Source organism: Periplaneta americana, chromosome 16, assembly GCF_040183065.1.
Source record: "Periplaneta americana isolate PAMFEO1 chromosome 16, P.americana_PAMFEO1_priV1, whole genome shotgun sequence".
NCBI classification, from domain to species: Eukaryota; Metazoa; Arthropoda; class Insecta; order Blattodea; family Blattidae; genus Periplaneta; species Periplaneta americana.
Genome location: NC_091132.1, coordinates 40,615,205 through 40,636,424, shown reverse-complemented (window position 1 = coordinate 40,636,424; position 21,220 = coordinate 40,615,205). Strand labels below are relative to the sequence as shown.

The window sequence follows — 21,220 nt, the reverse complement described above, 5'->3', positions numbered from 1 at the left end:
TCATTATGTCAGGTGAAAAATACAATGTGAACAGTTCTGCGTTGTGTAACTTATTCCATTCTCCTGTAACTTCATCCCTATTAGCCCCAAATATGGTTGTGAAACTTGTACTCTCACTTGAGAAAAGAACAGAGATTAAGGATGTTTGAGAATAAGGTTCTTAGGAAAATATTTGAGGCTAAGAGGTTACAGGAGAATAGAGAAAGTTACACAACGCAGAACTACACCTGACATAATTAAGAACATTAAATCCAGACGTTTGAGATGGGCAGGGCATGTAGCACGTATGGGCGAATCCAGAAATTCATATAGATAATTAGTTGGGAGACCGGAGGGAAAAAAGACCTTTGGGGAGGCCGAGACGTAGATAGAAGGATAATATTAATATGGATTTGAGGGAGGTGGAATATGATGATAGAGACTGGATTATTCTTGTTCAGGATAGGGATCGATGGCGGGCTTATGTAGGGCGGCAATGAACCTCCGGGTACCTTAAAAGCCATTTGTAAGTACAGTATTATTTTTGTTTTCTTTGAAGATTCAAACTGACCATAGTTATAGCACGAATGGTCGTACGGGCTCGTGCCAAGGATCTTGTGTACATGAGTTTGTATAATTGTGTATCAATAAATGCACTTCATGCATTCATTCATTCATTCATTCTATAAAAACTAATTAAGTTGCATGTTATGCTAGGAGACCGCAAGTTTGATTTTAGACAAGGTAAAAGAATGTTTCCTTTTACTTACTTACTTACTTACTGGCTTTTAAGGAACCCGGAGGTTCATTGCCGCCCTCACATAAGCCCGCCATTGGTCCCTATCCTGAGCAAGATTAATCCATTCTCTATCATCATATCCCACCTCCCTCAAATCCATTTTAATATTATCTTCCCATCTACGTCTCGGTCTCCCTAAAAGTCTTTTTCCCTCCGGCCTCCCAACTAACACTCTATATGCATTTCTGGATTCGCCTATATGTGCTACATTCCCTGCCTATCTCAAACTTCTGGATTTAATGTTCCTAATTATGTCAGGTGAAGAATACAATGCGTGCAGTTCTGTATTGTGTAACTTTCTGCATTCTCCTGTAACTTCATTCCTCTTAGCCCCAAATATTTTCCTAAGCACCTTATTCTCAAACACCCTTAATCTCTGTTCCTCTCTCAAAGTGAGGTCCAAGTTTCACAACCATACAGAACAACCGGTAATATAGCTGTTTTATAAATTCTAACTTTCAGATTGACAGCAGACTGGATGATAGATGATTCTCAACCGAATAATAACAGGCATTTCCCATATTTATTCTGTGTTTAATTTCCTCCTGAGTATCATTTATATTTATTACTGTTGATCCCAGATATTTGAACTTCTCCACCTCTTCAAAAGATAAATTTGCAATTTTTATATTTCCATTTCGTACAATATTCTCGTCACGAGACATAATGTTTCTTTTTACTTAAACTTAAAAAACAGTCTTAGTTCTCTTCTACTTCTTAAAGTAGCACATAAGGGATGGGACAGTGTCTACTCGTCTCTAACCATCTAAAGTATGCATGAAGTCCCAACTCTTTTGCTTCTACACGCCTAAACTGTCAGATCCACGGATACCAAGAATGACTCTACGTTTATAAGAAATCTCTTTTTAAAATTAACACCTCCATGTCGTAAGGGGATTACAGCACCACAACAAATGTCACATTCTATACAGTAATAACGGTACACTACTGAATGTATTTAACCTATGCATCAAAACATGAACAGTTGACACAATGCCGTTAAATAACAAACACGCACCATCCTCTACATCACGACAACAGTCAGTTGCTGGCTCGTGATATATGCATGAGTTCTGCCTCCACCAGTCCGCGCTGTGTTCAAATCTACAGGGGCATCATGAATTAAACAAGAGCCATTTTACTCTTCACTTTCCCCAAACAGTTCTATACAAATGGTTTATTCTTCTGTGCTTTCTAGACTCTCGTGTGAATATACTTACAGGGCTTAAAATACGCCAATAAATGTATCCAATGTAATATGTTTATTTTCTGTAACGATATTACCTACATACTTCAACGTATATTGCTCTATTGTGATAAAACTGAGCCAACTTTAATCTAAACATTGTTTAAAAATCTGCTCAATAAATGAAGCTATTCGATCATTTTTCGGCTGCAGCTCAACGGTCTGAAGGCTACAAATTCAGGAATCTCGGGTACGATCACTACATGAAAATTAAGATTTATTCCTCTTCTGCATGAACTATAGATGGTTGTTCCTTCTCCTATGTTGTTATGCAAACCACATGACTAGCAAATGAGAATGTTCAGTGTCAAAGTCGTCATAAGAAAAAGGACGAAGAGGGCCAAAAGTCTGATTCTTGATGATGATGACGACGACGACGATTATGTTCCACATTTAAATTCAAATTTTGAATTATTAAAAATCAAATAATAAAAATAAAAAATATAATGAAAGATAAAAAATAATACAAAAGCACAACACAATAATAATAATAATAATAATAATAATAATAATAATAATAATAATAATAATAATAATAATAACAAAAAAGAACGAAAGAAAACACACAGTCCTCTCCGTTAAGGTTCCAAATCATACTTAAGGTACATACATGGTGATGATGGAAAAAGATTATGGTTTTTATTTTTTTTACTTGGTTATTTACGATGCTGTGTCAACTACGAGGTTATTTAACGACAATGGGATTGGTAATAGCGAGATAGTATTTGGCGAGGATTCACCATAGATTACCTGATATTCGCATTACGTTTGAGGAAAACCTTGAAAAAAATCCAACCAGGTAATCAGCCCAAGCAGGAATCGATCCCACGCCCGAGCGTAACTTCGGACCAGCAAGCAAGCGCCTTAGTCGACTGAGCTACGCAGGTGGCCTGTTAGCTGTTATAATTCTGTTGTAGTAATACTATATTTTTTAAGTATTCTAATTATTGTAAGAAATATAAAGATGACTAATGAATTATGTAGCTCCTTTGGCAATAGTTACATATAATAACAATCGAAATAAATTGCCTCATTGATTATTCCTTCCTTACGATCCAACATGTATAAATAATAAAAGCCTCTTTTATAAGTACAAGTATTATTAATTATTTAAAAAAATGTAATAATAATAACAACAACAACAACAACAATAATAATAATAATAATAATAATAATAATAATAATAATAATAATAATAATAATAGTAACTTTCCGGCTTAGCAATGTTCACACATATTTCTGGAGCTTATGATCTGTTGTTATTCTTCTCCATTTTTGCCTCTCTGCACACAAATTTCTTTAATGTTCCTCTCCCTCACTGATGTATGACTTCCCTTTATTCAAGTATCAGATGGTCTTATTATCATTGTAATGAATTGTCTCACACTTTTTGAAATGCTTAAATTAAATTCGAAACTCTTAACATACGTATTTCCTTTCAGTTTATCTAAATGTTATGATTAACTACATTCTTATTATTTTAGGTAAAACTATTGCAATTAAAAACTGTGGTGATGAGGAATAAATGCTTACTGATATTTAGGAAGTCTTGGTTTCTTAATTTCCGCTACTTTATTTTAAACAGTTTATTATTATTATTATTATTATTATTATTAACTTATTTAACGACGCTGTATCAACTATTAGTTTATTTAGCGTCGATGGGAGTGGTGATAGCGAGATGAGGCCGAGGATTCGCCATATGTTACCTGACATTTCCTTACAGTTGGGGAAAACCTCGGAAAAAACCCAACCAGGTAATCAGCCCAAGCGGGGATCGAACCCGCGCCCAAGCGCAACTCCGGATCGGCAGGCAAGCGCCTTAGCCGACTGAGCTAAGCCGGTGGCTATATTATTATTATTATTATTATTATTATTATTATTATTATTATTATTATTATTATTATTATTATTGTGGTAGTAAATTTTGGTTACGCAACATCATACTCTGTAGTAGTCTTACATGATTTCTCAATTAATCGGGTGACTTCTTTTACATTTAGTCGGAATCAGATCCTGTTTCAATGTCATTTGTCAGTGAAGAACTCTTTAATTTAGACTACGTTTATAGGACCTACTCTGCAGAGAAAAACCGAGGTCTGTCTCTATTTGATGCACTACGGAAGCATCGAAGTCAACAAATCAATGATGCATGAAGTGACGCTAAAGTTAAAGTTTGCAATAAAAGGAGACTTTGGCAGGGTTATGGTTCGTCCGAATTGTCCGTCTCCCACCAAACGTGCAACGCGCATACGAGATGCTGAAAACGGGTTTACTGGCGCTTTTTACATGAACCAGATCATGATTTATGTGCGGTTAGCTACTGAATCTCGACAAGTGCAGGCGGAGCCCAATCAACACACAGGAACTGAATACGTCAGTAAAGTAGGTTTTTGCATGGAATTCGATTGAGAAGTTCGATATGTCGACTAGCAAGTTCTGCTAATTGACAGTAACGTGTTACTTGTCACTTGCTTGAATGTTGCTGACAGTTTGATCTCGGAGAAATACATCTGATACATTAGAGCAAACGATCTGCTCTTGCTTGTGGCACTAGTCCAGCTAGTGTGAATGATGTATGCCTATATTTAATTTATAGTATCTGGAAGACTGATCATCTGTTGGTAGAACGAGGCTGAAGGCATAAAATGTTTGTTATTCCAAAGAATGTAGTACTGAGTCAAAATCGTCAAGATGAATAATGAAAGACCAATCTGAGACAAATTAATTCCCCTTTAAATTTCTGAATGAACGAAGGCTACCGTAATCACAACACAGATACTGCCACAAATGACTATTGTTAAGTTACTACTTATTGCTAATTAACTGCAACTGTTCATGGGCCTTCCGCTATCATCAAGACATAAATAACTTGCTATTTATTTGTATTTTCTTAGTAAACAAATTGTTGTCAATTTGTTGTTGAGATTTATTTACTGGCATTCTCTCTAATGTTGACGTTGCAAACGTAGGTACAAAATAAAAAATTAAAATTCTGCACAAACATCTGATCATCGACGGCAGTTTTTTCATCCTGAACTTCAAGTATGAGAAAAAAATTGTAGGAACCATAATATATTCATTGTCCAATATGTAAATAAGTACAAATGAAGAATATTAATGGACCATTTGCATGGAGTATTCGTAATAATCAACCATAATTTGATTATAAATTTGTGTAGCCCATTAGCAAGAGCATATATTTTTCGTTATGATTATCTATAGTAATTGCATGAGTGCTGTTTCATCTTATTGATAATTTCACAAGCCCAAAGGGCGAGTGAAATTATGTTAATAAGATGAAACCAAGAGTGCAATTTAATAAGATTATTCAACGAATAAAATTAAATAACTTCAAAACCGAATTACTTACGTAAATGATAATAATTATTATAAAACAGAGCAATAAGACATTATTATTTTTCCTTGTAATGAAGCTAAAAAACAAACTGATGTCTATCACGACATTCTAAATACTATTGCCAACTACTCAGAGCGTGAATCAGGGTTTAAGCTAGAAGAAAAAATAATTGTTGCAAAAATTCACAAATGAAAAATTATATTTGTGCAAATTGCGAAAAGCTTGTTCAGTATTCTGAATAATTGTACAGAAAGATAAAATTAATAAGGTTTGCAAGAAACAAAAAAATTATGTAATTTGTTTCTTGGAATTTTATTACTTTCAATTCATCTTACCACACTCTAGATATACGTATGTAAGTAAATCATTAAACGTAGATATGTTTAGAATCAATAATATTGCTGAATATTTTATGGGCACTCTAAACCTTGAAATTCTTTACGATCGGTCCTTCAAGATTTATCGTTAGCAGAATGCTAACTCTTTTACTGAGTTTCTAATTCCAGTTTTTACAAGATTCTAATTCCAGTTTTTACATGATTCATGTAACTAAATCCTAGCTCACAATTTACAGTATGCAATGAAATTGTATAAAATAATTAGAAAAAATTGTTCACTTAACTTATTAACTTACATGAATTGCACCAACACTTCGAAATCCATTTCTAAACATCTATTGCTCAATACCTTTTTGAACATTGCCCATGCAATTATCATTTAATTTAAATTCAGATTAGTTCAAACACATCTGATTTCATTTCCTTCATTACTATTAGTGAATTGTTTAACTCATTAGGAAGTGGATCAAAAGTTCACTAATTTAAGTCTGATTGTCAATGACAGGTTTTTAAGGGGCAAGGAAACCCTTTGTAATGACTGTCTCAGGAAAGATAGGAATAAAGGAGGTCTCATGTTGTAGATTTACTGTCAGTTAAATACAAGACGACATTCGGGTTTAACCTGAAATACTGGTAGCCTCTGCATACCATTGAGTGTGAAACCGACTGATGTCGTCGAGAAGAGCAAACAGCTTTGCTTTGGATTGCATAATGAGAGATAGTGTGTCAGAGGGGGAGAATATCTTCTTGTGTAGACGCGAGAGGATTAATTGAAACACTTAATAAGATGAGGGTAATTTCAGCTTGTTGGCCTAGGACGCTGTTTTACGCAATTCTCTTTGTTCATAAATTCCACAAGTTTGGAATGCAGAACTTGGTCATCCCTGCTTAAGTTGGGAATGAATTACGGGAAGAGTTTACAAGTTTGGGTCGAGGGCGGCTGCCTAGGGAAACTTTCAGGAGCGAACTCTCCTGGTCTTTGTATAATCACGTACTTAAATCCGAATATTTAAACGTTTACAGTGGCCCTCCCTAGAAATGTTATAGTTAAATACAGGCTTATAGCTATATCCTTTCTTCAATAAAGTACAAACTTTACAGTTTTCTAAATGCGATGGCGTTAATTATTTTTAATACCAACGTTGAAGTCCTTAATCTGTTTATTTTGTTCGTTTAGTTTCATGTAAGAAAAAGGAAATCAGTGTACCTAAGTTTATTGGGAATTATAAAAAAATTAATTAGTTTAATATATATACAGAGTGTCCTATTCATCTTGACCATCCAATTTTGTACGCACGCACCAAATGAAAAATTCTTTCATACAAAATGTGTACAACTGAAAGAATAAAATAATACTGATGGGGAGGCAACCTTGTAGGGTTATTTATTAATGAGATACGAGTACTAACATTGTTTCTTTAAATGGCACTATGAAGAAGAAGAAAGTTAGCTTCCCTTATGAAAAGGTTGCCAGATTTGTCAAAGCGTATTACATATAATTTGGAAACACACCTAAAAGGTAAAATGATATGCATTTGAAACGATGAGGGAATCGAATATACAAAATGTCAGAAAAATTTACACCTAAGTAGCGCTTGTGCTCATTTACAGTTAAGAAGGGGGAAAAAAATATCATCAGATAGGTTAGAATGATATGAAATGCCATATACCTCGAGAAAAATAATAGTACGGATTTATTGGCATTGATATCTAAACCAATCAACAGCCATCGGTTAAAGTAACTTGAAATTTCCATTAGCACTCCCATGTAACTGATTTCTCAATATCTGAACCGATCCTATGAGGGCACTAATGGCTATTTCCTTCACAATGCTGTGTGTTAGCCCCATGTTTTTACATTTGTTGGCAAAGAAGGAAGGTATGGTACCTCGTGCTCCCACCATCAGACCTATTACATCAATGTGGGACAGGCTATATGTATCTTTAAGGAACGGGATTGTTGGTTCATAGATCCGTTTCTTTTCACTGTCCACCTCATGCGGTCGATCTGCATGTGTCTCAAATCTGATGGTGGAATCGAGAATGTATGCCGAGTTGTTCTTAATGTTCTTACTATTCAATATTTCAATTAAGATCGTCAAGGCATCATATAATCAGAATGGCCCACTGTGATACATTTTGGGACAGATCTTAACGAGTTTCTTTTACCAGCGAATTGTTGCATAAAAATGTGTAATTTGTAAAATAAAATCGCGTGCTAGTTTTCTACCAATCCTTTGTTCTTGATGAACTTTCTTACAAGTGTATAAATAACATTTTGAATATAATATGACTTCATCTTCAAGTAGTGACAGTGAAGAAGAACTCATACGTAGGTGGAGGAAAACATTTCTGCCAAGAAAAAGAAAATATTGATTTTCAAGTGTTCCAGTCTAAAGAAAGATTTCGCATGTCAAGAATTAAATTTGAGACATTGCTTACTATTGCAGAGCCTTATTTGCGTCCTTCAACACAGAACATTTCTGATATAACCAAGAGAAGAATATTTTAATAGTAATCACTGTATTTAAAATAATGATTTGTATTAGTAATAATTAATATTCATTTGAAAGATAATATGTAAATATATATAATTATACCATAGCTCTCTTCCTGAAGGTCGGTCAAATTATCACTCGCGTATATTTACAATGGGTAGTACCAGAGACATTCATTGAGCATGTAAGTGTGGAATTTCTTTTCATGTATTTATTTTGATTTCGCTTCCTTCGTAATGCTGGAAGAAAACTGTCAAAATAATACGTAGTATAGTCAGAAAGTACCCGAACTTCGGGTGGCAACGCCAGGCTCTCCAGGAAACTTCTCTGTCTTGTCCGTGTGGTATGTGGCCTACTGTCCGGGCGTATAGACTCAATAAGTCGACCGACCAAAGGGGAAATTAATGCTTGAAGTGTTCTTCGATATCCAGGGTCTCGTAAATTTTATGTTTGTTCCTGAGGATCGAACTGTCAGTAAGAAGACGCATGTTCAAATTCTTCGACGTCTTCGTGATGCAATTCGACGAAAAAGACCCAATTTGTGGCAAGGATAGAATTGGGTTCTTCATCATGAAAATACCCTAACACATCGGTCGCTCTTGGTGAGCAAATTCCTCGCACAACACAGAATACCTGTCCTTCCACAGCCACCATATCCTCCAGATCTTGCTCCAGCATATTTCCACCTATTTCCAAAGGTCAAAACACTACTCAAGGGACAGCAGTTTGCGTCAGCCGAAGAGGTGAAAATTCATGCGACACGCGCTCTGAGAAAAGTGACCAAAGATGGACTGCAGGAATGTTTCGAGAAATGGCAGTAGTGTTTCACTGCCCAGGGGGCGTACTTTGAAGGCGGTGTTGTGTAAATGGTTACATGTCATCTGCAACAAAGTTTTATACACATGTTCTGTTACTTTTTGACTCTACTATTAGGCTATATCCTTTTCTTCTCTTACTCTGTCAAGAAACATGATACAAAGATCATTTCGCGAAATTTTTACAGTGAAACACTTAAATGTTGAATATTTTGTATGCGTCTTAGACTAATATTGTCTTCCTTCTTTCTTAGTTAAATTTATCTTTTATTTATTTAATGTCCAGCAATTTGATATGTTATTTGTCTTCTTACTTCCCAATACAGTGATGTTGAAAGTCCTTTAACTTCGCACACTTAAAATTAAATAAATGCAAAATTATATAATACTTAAAATTGATTTTAGTGAAAGAAAACAACTTTTTTTTCGCAATATTTTAAAATGGAATTTGTCAATATAACTGCCTTTTATTTCTAAAATAGGGTACGTTAATCATGAGAAATCAGTAAAATTGTGTTATGCAACACTTATCGTTTGTCAGTCATTGGTAAATTACCTATTGGTAAATTGACAGTTGCCACTAGTATCTTCTATGGATTAAGCCCCAGGTGACAGTGATTACTAAGAAGATAGTAGTAGCTACAGATATGTTTCCAAAGAATAAATTTTGGAATTGCTTCAGAATTTCAGTGTAGTGAATCTTATATCATAAGTGGTGTGGTTTTTAAATATGGTTTATTTAACGACGCTCACAACTGCCGAGATTATATCAGCGTCGCCGGTGTGCCGGAATTTTGTCCCGTAGGAGTTCTTTTACATGCCAGTAAATCTACTGACATGAGCCTGTCGCATTTAAGCACAGTTAAATGCCATCGACCTGGGCCGGGATCGAACTCGCAACCTTGACCACAGAAGGCCAGCGCTATACCGACTACGTTACCCAGGCCGACAAGTAGTGTGGTAGAGGAAGACAGGTGAATATCGCTGTTAAATTTATAAATCGTTGTTTACTGTTCACAGTCTTCTAACACATGCATACAGTATTTTCCACAAATCTCTGAGTGATATCGCTCGTAACTTCTATAATACTACAGTACTTATACTGTAATATTTTACGAGCACTAATACAAGATGTAATCAATATATTCCCGAACTGCACTTTTATTTATTGTACCGTTAAACATGCATGCACGTGCCACTGAAGATCATTACTTCCATGCCTGTTGAGTCAGTCTATCAAAAAACGTTAGATTGTCTTTAAGGACTGAGCTTCTACACGCGATTTTGTGCAAACATATCAATGATCGATTGCAATTTTCCTGAAATTTCTCTGTATATGCCTGATAGTCTCCTTTTCTGCTTTTCAAGTGTTGCACTTAGTATAGGTTCTAGGCGTTTCCCTGGTTCTGGATAACTTCTCCGTTTTATGTATCTTGTGTGTTGCCTACATTCGGGGCAGTCCGGAAACTTATTGATTGTCCTTGCATGTTTTATGATAGTATTTCCTTTGCGAAAAAAAAAGATGCACTATCATATTTCACAAGAATTTAATACTTGCAACTTGCAGATTTTAAAATCATAGTTTTGCGAAACAAATGTCTAACGTCTTATTGGAAATTATAATTGAATGCTATAGACTATATGGTTTGTGTATATTGGAGCATTCACATTGGTGACGAGTAGGCCTACCCATTACATCAAGATGAATGGGTGGGCGTCGTTGGGAAACCTCCACTGATTTCTTGCATTAGTAATTGCTACTCTAATTTGCAGGAATGAAATCGTAAACCGTTCAAATGCAAGTGAATGAATTTCATATGAGCAAGTGAGTGACATGTGTCGAAAGGCGTGAAAGGCATGAAGCGACGCTACTCGCACGCGAATACAATGACGTAGCATTTGCCAATGACAATTAAAATTTAACTGATCGTTGGACAGATCATGGCACCGGTTAACTTTGTAAACATTCAATTATAATTGAATTGAATAATTGAATAATTATTCACGATAGACCGTTTCTTTAAAAAGAATGGCAATGGAATGAACCAGTCTGCTGTCAAAAATCTGAAAGTTAGAATTTATAAAACAGTTATATTACCGGTTGGTCTGTATGGCTGTGAAACTTGGACTCTCACTTTGAGAAAGGAACAGAGATTAAGGATGTTTGAGAATAAGGTTCTTAGGAAAATATTTGGGGCTAAGAGGGATGAGGTTACAGGAGAATGGAGAAAGTTATACAACGCAGAGCTGCACGCATTGTATTCTTCACCTGACATAATTAGGAACATTAAATCTTGAGATGGGCAGGGCATGTAGCACGTATGGACGAATCCAGAAATGCATATAGAGTGTTATTTGGGAGGCCGGAGGAGAGATCTTTGGGGAGGCCGAGACGTAGATGGGAAGATAATATTAAAATGGATTTGAGGGAGGTGGGATATGATGGTAGAGACTGGATTAATCTTGCTCAGGATAGGGACCAATGGCGGGCTTATGTGAAGGCGGCAATGAACCTCCGGATTCCTTAAAAGCCAGTAAGTAAGTAAGAAAGTAATGGAATGAACCAAGAATTCTCAAAGCGTTTTCTTCCGTAGTTTAAAGCAGTGTTTCGTGACTTAAAAGTTTCTTACATGATTGAGGGAAAATTTTGTTTTAGAATAAAATTAAAAATGGGATGCTAATATAATTGCACGCGCTGATCAATTAACTATACGAATTATAAATCTTTAAGCTTGATAAAAATGGTCTTATAATGCATACACATAGTCTTCACGAAATATGTACCACGTTTTCATGGTGTATTGAATTCGATTTGAATACGATCCCTGTTTTCATGCAATTTTCGATACGTATTGAAAACGATCTGAGTACGGAAGCTGAAGTTTCGAAAGTAGTTATGTTGGTTAACATGTAATCGACATATTAGTGTGTTGGTCACTTTGTAGGCATTAGCTATAAACAATGTTGCGTTTTCCAAATGTGGCGCATGAAAATTTAATATTCTGGCTGTTAATGAATAATGATAATATTGACTTTTATGAAAACACGAAATATTATGTTTTACGATACTCTTTTTCAATATACATATGTCCCTCGCTGTCGGTAAAACAGCTGACACATCAAACAAATCACGATCGATCACGCGCTTAACGTATTGAGATCGAATTGAATACGATACCCGTTTTCATGGAACTCAATTCGAACTGAATACGATCCGATCCCACTTTTTAGGTGTAGGTTTGCAGACATATGAATTTAATATTTTTAAAAGAAATTAGTAGAATCCGATGGTATTTGTAACTTTTATTCATGTTTATATGAGTTAAAATCCAGCAGAAACTAAATTTTTACAAACATTTTCTTTTGTCGAAAATCGAAAACAATGATAGAAACCGGTGTAGATACGCGTATTAAACATTTCCTGAAAGAATTAGTATAACCGGTTGGAATTTGTAGATTTTATTAAGGTTTATACAAATCGCATTTTTAGCTCGAGAAACGAAAGATTTTCCCAGATGGAAGTTATATACGGTACTAACAAACTTATGTTTTTCTGCGTGCGACGATAAACTTTCGACAGATATGTGTGCAAACATATGAATTTAATATATATTTTTAAGAAATTAGAGTAATCCAATTGTATTTGTAATTTTTACTCACGTTTATATGTCTTAAAATCCCCCAAAAAACTAAATAATTACAAACTTTCTCTTTGGATCGAAAATCGAAACCAATGATAGAAACTGGTGTAGACACGCGTATTAAACACTTTCTGAAAGAATTAGCACCATCGGTTGGAATTTGTAGACTTTATTAACGTTTATACAAATCGCATTTTTAGCTCGAAAAACGAAAAATATTCCCAGTTGGAAGTCATACACTAACAATCATGTGTTTTTCTGCATTCGACAATGATACTTTTGACAGATATGTGTGCAGATACACGAATTTAATGTTTTTTTTTAATTAGGGGAATCCGATGGTATTTGTAATTTTTATTAATGTTTATATGCCTTAAGGTCACGCAAAAACTAAATTTTTACAAGATCTTGAGACTCAGATCAAATTGTACCCTGTTTTCATGAAGATTTCAATACAGTAAGTGTATTCAGATCGATCTGAATACTGCATGAAAACGTAGTAATAGGTTTATTTATTCTTTTATTTTATCGATCTTAACTCTGCGGTTAGGTAGTTCCTATATATTGTATATTAGATATTGTTATAGTTATAGCTTCGGTTAATTCATACGGATCTAATCTCAGCCGTTTAGACATAATCCAAATTGCAAATCAAGCTTTCAGGTGTAACTCCCTGTAAAGTTGATATCCGGCCCCGGAAAAATTTCTCCCTCGAAATTATTTAAATTATTCACAATCCAAATTGATGGACTGTGGCCTTAAAACCACCAAGACTTTCTCACAATTATTTACTGCACACAAACTCATTTTCATGCAAGTTACTTCATGGTATTTTATCAGTCCAGAATAACACGAGCCATTCGAGCTTAAGCATCGTTGCCTAGTTGTAATGTTAGACTCAGTCGCTGTCAGTTACAAAAGTTAAATATTACAAGCGCCCTCCGAGAAGAAGCTATGTTAAATCACCATTTTATGTCCACACTTTTCAGCAAGATCTGAATCTGCGAACCTCTGATTCAATGGCAAGAATGATAACGACATCACTGAGAATATCGTCGTTAGGTAATCGAGAACTTGAGGGCCGATCCATCAACTTCTGGAAAACATTTCTACAGAAATAACTTGCAATGCATCCGTATGTAAACCCTAATGGAAAACTTGAGAACATGCTCTTCAATTCCTGGAGGATATACGTTCTATAACAATCAATGACTTGCAAAGATGTTTATTCTGTTGCATTTGAACACAATGTGTGGGTGTTAAAGTTGAAATCTTGCGGCGAAATTACCTATAATCTACGTGCTATGTAGGTACTAAACTTCATCTTTACGATTATATTAGGATACACTAATGTTATTCCGCACTGCATATGCAAAATCTGAAAAAGAGAAACGGAAGTTTGCAATCTCGTTAGATAATATGCCAACAGAAGAGAATTAATTTATGTAGAATAAAAAGTTCATACCAAAAATAGATAATAAAACTTTAAATTGCTTTGCTTCACATTCCATATATAGGCCTAAGTTATCATTACATTTTGGTCCATTTCTGTCTTTAATGATCTTAAAAATATTAGATTTATTACTTGAATTGAACTACTGCTGCGTTTGATTAAAAACAAGAGTGAAAATGAAAATGACACACGACATGGACGAAACATCAATACCACTACTAACGGTCCCGAATTTGTCCATCTGTTAGGCCGTGAAACCACGAACAAGAACGACGTGGGTTCGAGCCAGGTGGTAGCAAAACGTTGGAAGAGACCTCAGCGTAGTATCTACTTATTTCCCGCCTACCATTGTGTAAGCTATAAGGGAAATCTTAGCTTACTATTTTGTACTATTATATAAAACTAGTCTGACTATAATCAATAATAATGATGATGATGATGATAATGTAACTTATAAATCCGTAAGTATTGTACATTAAACTATCCCGATGGAGATCTAAATATGATATCTACTGTTACGAAATTAATGGTTTCGGTTTTGCAGTATTAATATTAATTTGTTCAACAGGTAAACTGATTTATTGTTATAAAAATACGAGTATTATGCTTAATTTGAAAATTGTGACTTGTAACCAGTGACTATACACAAAATTTATTTGTATGAACTAAAATAATAATAATAATAATAATAATAATAATAATAATAATAATAATAATAATAATAATAAATATAAATTCTAAGTTCTTTAACTTGTAATATTACTGTTATAATATTTTGTATAGGCCAACATATTAGGTGTGAAGATTTTTTTTAGTACAGTAATTCATTATCTTCACCAACGTCTGCTTAAGAGATTATTAGCAGATGTTGCTTCTAAAGGATTTTCACGCAGTCAGAGTTATGGATTGGAGACTTTGAAAATAATCTGCCTATTTGATTTAGTAGTATTATTCACGGCAATCTGTCATACAGAATTAAAAGTTTCTGGTTACATACCGAGAATATATGTGTTATGTATTCTGGATATTATAGACTTTCAAATTGTAGTAGGCCTATGTTAATGCGTTTTGTAATAAAGATGGATTAATGACAAAGTTATTATTGTATCATCTACATGTATTATTATTATTATTATTATTATTATTATTATTATTATTCAGATTTCCACCCATTAATTCCGGGTATAGGCCTAGTTATAAGCGAAAATGCGAATATTTTAATTGTCGAAGCCTATATGCTAGACGCCATGAGCTCGATTATCTATTATTCTTTTGCAAGGTCCTCAGATGTGATATATCCTGCGACTCCTTATATAATACCGGTACAATATTAGCTTACGTATTCCGACAAAAGACATGAGCTCATTAACGTTTCTGTACTAAAAATTCAAAATTTCTTTCACCAGTCTCCAGATGCATTAAAAACGCCAACATGCATGGGTGCAAATTCGATCTTTTCAATGTAGAGACTTAGTTTGCTCTTGGCAAATTTGTAAAATTTTCTTTTCTTGGCAAATTTGTAAGGTTTTCTTTAATTCTCTGGTAACATTTCTAGTATTATTATTAGTATTATTGTTATTATTATTATTATTATTATTATTATTATTATTATTATTATAGCATAACACCGATTAGAGAAGAATTTATTCAATTAATATAATTTTCTTTTTATTTGTTTCCATTGAGTAACCTCTAAATATTAATTTACTTATTTTAAATTTGTTATTATTACCTATCATTGTAATCACTGTAATGTAGTCAATCTGATTGTTCAATTTATTACTATTTTTATTTGTATCAGTGTATTTATTGACTAGCCGCTGTTGTCCAGCACATAAATATCAATAAATTGGATTAAATTAAAATAAAATAAGATAATTATAATCACTACGGCTCATATAAAATTAATTAAATTGTGAATAACGCAGTATTTTAGAACTTACCTGAGAGAAGCCAATTCATTTCGAAGAGAGGTCAGTTCAGAGTTTTTCAACAAAGATTTGCGAAGCGAGTCCTCCAGCAGCCGGTAGTCTTCCTGCCTCCTCTCCAACAATGCACTCACTTGGGCTTTCAACGTCCTCACTGTATCAGACAGGGAACTGTCTTCACCACTAGCCGCCGCACACGACACCGCGAGTCCCACAAACACTGTCACCCACAACACCATCCTTGCACTGCGTCCTGGCATACTGTTCGCTCCTCCAGTTATCAACTTGGTTTTAAACCAAACTCCGACGTCTGCGCATGTGCAGTAAGGCCAGGTGGAAGATGAACATGCTGCGGTGGCTTTTTGGGATATAATAGAAGAGGTCGATCCAGGTAAAGGCAGGTGTGCGCCTTGCTTACCTTGCTGGCCTTCTTATTCTTTTTGTCTCTGCCAGTTAATTACTGTTTCTACAAGCTTACGGATGCAGCAGCCGGCAGTCCTCAGAGCAGCGACGTGTGCCTGGCGCGTGCGGGTCACGTGGTTCTAGGGGGGGGGGAGGGGAAGTCCAGCGGGGCGGGCTTCAGCTCCCGAGGACTGTGGGGTCAGTCTCTTGGATTGATGGTAACTATCAATTGTTATCTCACAACATACTCCGCGCCGAGCATTTCTATGCATCCGGCTACACGTACGCCACTCCTGCATAAACGCTTCTAGTAACCTTTCTTAATTTTCCTTTTACTTCATTTATAATGTTAAAACATTTTTATTTATTTATTTATTTATTTATTTATTTATTTACTAGCCGTACCCGTGCGCTCCGCTGCACCCGTTAGAAATAAATATAAAGTAATTACATAATTAATATAGGACATTTGATCCAGGGAACATTCGTGTTTGATAGAAGAATAAATCGTTTAATATGTTACTTAATTTAAATTGCAACCAAATAATTAAAATGCGATCATTTTGGTCCAGAGACCATTCACTGGTGCAATGACAATTCCTTTAACATATTTCTAATTTTTATTACATGCAACCATAGTTTAATGAACATTGACATCATTTAGATTTAATGTGTATATTTTATTTTACTTGCTATAGGTTTCCTTGTTTTCCACGTATTCAGTAAATGGCGTTTGGCCCACTATGGTTCTGAATCCTTCAAATAACTTAAATTATATTATATAATATTACACTACATATATTATATTATATTACATTACATTATATCAGAAGTTACTGTAATAACATTATAGCAATATGTCCATCTAGAGAAACTACACTTTCCAATGGTGAAATAATAATTAATTATACAAATCAGTTAATTTAGCTTCCGATATTACTTCATACAAACACAGAAACATTCTCTGTAGGCTATCTTTCATAGCTTTCGATTGTTGCTGTCCAAGGCCCCTTATAGACGAAGTCATTTGTTTTTTATTTCATTATACGGCCTTAGATGGCAGTTATTTTAATTTTAAAACTCATTTATCTCATTAAATATCAGTCCTATCAAAATTTTGCATGGAATAAAACTTATCGCAAATTATTTTTAAAGAAACTTTTGTTATGTAACATTTTTCATAAAAATCAATAATAAGCGAGATATTTCGATTTATTTAATTCAGGCCCCCTTATAACCCCCCTTTTAAATAATGTATTTTGAATGCCATATAGCCTAAAATCTAAGTTACAACGAACATAATTTATATTCCAATTTTCATATAAATCGGTTCAGCCATTATCGCGTGAAAAGGTAACAAATATCCAGACAGACATACAAACAAAAATTTCAAAAAAGCGATTTTCGGTTTCAGGGTGGTTAATTATATATGTTAGGACCAATTATTTTTGGAAAATCGAAAATTACCAGAAAAATTTCGGCTACAGATTTATTATTAGTATAGATTTATTTTATTGCTAGTAAGTTTGAAATGAATACAAGTTAATACAATGTAAGATAAACTAGCCCACTCCTGAATGAGTAAGACTGGTGCTCAGAAGGGGATTCCAAAACAGACAAAAATAAAATTAAAACTGAGAGTAAATACAGATTAAAAAGTGTTTAATATGTTTAAACCCAAACTATAAATCCAATACATTTTTTATTATTATTTTATTAATTTGGAGAGGATTCGTGGTTAAAATAATATTAGAATAAAATTTGTTTAATAATCTGGGACCTTGACTCATGCTATGATGAAAAGCTGCGTTGGTTTCACATTTAGGTTCAGACAAACGCAGAAAATTCGTATTTTTAGTTCTTTATTTAGGCTATATGTACCTTTCCAAGTTATTAAGATTTCTGTGAAAATATTTTAATAAAATAAAATAATAAATTTGTTTAACGTTGAAAACTTTGAAATGTTTAAACAACAATTCAGTTGAGTAGGCCCTAATATTTCTGCTTTTTTAAACAAATTTTAATACTTTTTTTCTGTAGTAAAATTAACGGATATAGGTTGTATTTATAAGTTCCACCCCAATCTATAATACCATACATAAATATAGATTGAAATAATGCTAAATAAATTATACGTAAATAGTTAATTGACAAAATATTTCTTAGAACAACAGAGTAATATAATGTTTTACGTGATTTATTACAAATATAATGAATATGATTATTCCATATACATAATTTAATTCTTTCCTTGTGCCCCAGCGGTAGCACAATTACCTTACTTGTTTTCTCTTAAACTCGCCGGAGAAATATTTATTTTCAATCACAGAGCGGTAGTAAGAATATTCTTTGACACTGAGATCATATTAGCTATTCTAGGGCACAAAAGACTATAATTTCTTTCGAACAGTTGTATAAAATAGTTATTTATGCAACAATGGAACAATCTTGATGATTATGGCATGAGTGAATGTTTGTCGCACTCACTGCCGTTCATGCGACGATTTTCACAAAGATGTTATAATAAGATTATCCACGAGTTGGATACAACAACACTTTATGGCATCTTAGCATTATAAATTATTGAAGGAAATAAATTGTGACAATTTGCAAAATTCAGTGGTTTTTTTTTTTTTAATAAGAAAATATTCCTTTCTGAACTTCTCTATAAGTTCGTTCTGAAGGGGACGCCTGGTGTTCTTAGTGTGAATTATAAAACAGCGAAATTAACAGTAACACAAATATGCAGGTATAAATAATCAAATAAATAAATGAAAAGAAATAAAATATACTTGTTTAGTCACAGGATCTCAAGTACGTGTGGTGATTTCAAAGACACACGCCAAGCAGAATTAGAAAGAAGGTAATGTCATTTCTTACGAAACCAACTGTACTCTCACGGTGACATCCCACACCATGGGTCAAGATGTCATGTATACCCCGTGCATTTCAAACTTCAGGCTCGCGAATCGGTGATCCTGTGCCGCAGTCTGTTGATTATTTTGTCATGTTTACTATTTGGATTTCTGGATGGCTCCAGTTATAGTACACGTCTTTATTTTCTAGTTAGAATTATTTTGAAGTGATAGTGTTTTGTTGCAAGCAAAGTGAACAAATGAAACAAATACAGCATAAACTGCTATGGGTAATATATTGCAGGTTCAAGAGTAATTATTTGTATTTGTAAAATCAGCTTCTTATTTCTTCTGTTGCAGCAGGTGATGAGACTTAATTAATTAATTAATTAATTAATTGTCTAAACTTAATAATTAAAACTTGATGCAATAACAATTTCCTTTTTGTGTGAATGTGAATGTGTTCTCTGATAAATGAAAAATGAAAACAGATAGAGAATAATGTGTCATTAAACTAATTACATTAATTAATTCATTCATTGTTTAAACATAATGAGTAAATCTAGGTGCAATAAAAACACTTTCAATTTGCTTATACTGTATATAAAAATTCTTTACTTTACAAAAGTCCACACCTGTGGAGTAACGATCAGCGCGTCTGCCCGCGAAACCAGGTGGCTCGGGTTCGATTCCCGGTCGGGGCAAGTTACCTGGTTGAGGTTTTTTCCGGGGTTGTCCCTCAACCCAATATGAGCAAATGCTGGGTAACTTTCGGTGCTGGACCCCGGACTCATTTCACCTTCATCTCATTCAGACGCTAAATAACCAAAGATGTTGATAAAGCGTTGTAAAATAACCTACCAAAAAGAAACTTTATAAAATATCCCAATTATTAACAACAAATATTCTTGGGGTCAAAAAAGGCCCAAGATAAGTAGCATGAAATTCTAAATCAGCTAAGCTATATATACCATATAGCTCGCTTGTTAAAAATGTAGGTCTCTACTTTAATGAAAACTTAAGTTGCAACAATCAGTTTTGTACTTTGTAACTCAAATAAAACATCTCCTTCCCTTTTAGTTGAAAAAAATAGCCTTATACATTGTTTGATTAATGTGATGTTTTATTAACTGATCTAAATTCAATTCATAAAATTATAACTGGTCCGTAATATGTGCATTAGAGACATATTCAACATTTGGAAATACGACCATATTTCACCATACTTCGAACAGCTGTGGTGACTTCAACTTGATAACCACAGAAAACTACACGCGCTCTCGCTGCTGTATCAAATATCGCACACATCTTGGTCAGGTTACTTGTCAAGACAGGTTTTGGATCTCTCACCTCTTCAAAACTTTGACACCTGGATTCAACAAGATACTACTATCCGTCCGCGTGATTATGTCACCGGGTCGTCGAAACGGGACAAATCACGTGATAGTGACATAACGGGGTACTTTTCTTTAAATTATTTTAAACAGTTGTATAATATTACATAGACTTTCAACTCCGCACAGCAAATATTTTCAAGAAAGAGCCAAACAGCCCAGCCACTAACCTTTACAGAGAGGCCAGTAGAAATGGGTGGGAGAAACCGGGATGCGACATAACCACTCTGATGGACAGTATGGACAGTACGGACGTAGCGCAGACCCGTCTGAGCAAATTCGTGTTCGGGGGCAGTTTCTATAAATAAATATTTTGTACTAAATTGAACAATTGGAAAAGAAGACCTCAGTGCATAACTCTGTCAGGTAAAATCATAATACCGGCAATAATAATAATAATAATAATAATAATAATAATAATAATAATATTCTAAGATGGAAGAACATTGGAAGAAGAGCAGTTTGGCTTCAGGAAGGGGAAAGGTACGAGAGATGCAATTGGAATGCTACG

The 21,220-nt window shown here is 34.2% G+C and overlaps 1 protein-coding gene across 1 annotated transcript in view; it reads right to left on the bottom strand.

The window, feature by feature from the left end:
* Window positions 1-16,398, bottom strand: part of LOC138692228 (protein scabrous-like) — a 118,574-nt gene extending 102,176 nt beyond the window's left edge. Inside the window, exon 1 of the mRNA XM_069815359.1 lies at window positions 16,074-16,398. Within this exon, the coding sequence (XP_069671460.1) occupies window positions 16,074-16,318 (245 nt within the window). The 5' untranslated portion in view covers window positions 16,319-16,398. The remainder of the gene's footprint in view (window positions 1-16,073) is intronic.
* Between the last annotated feature and the right edge of the window lie 4,822 nt (window positions 16,399-21,220).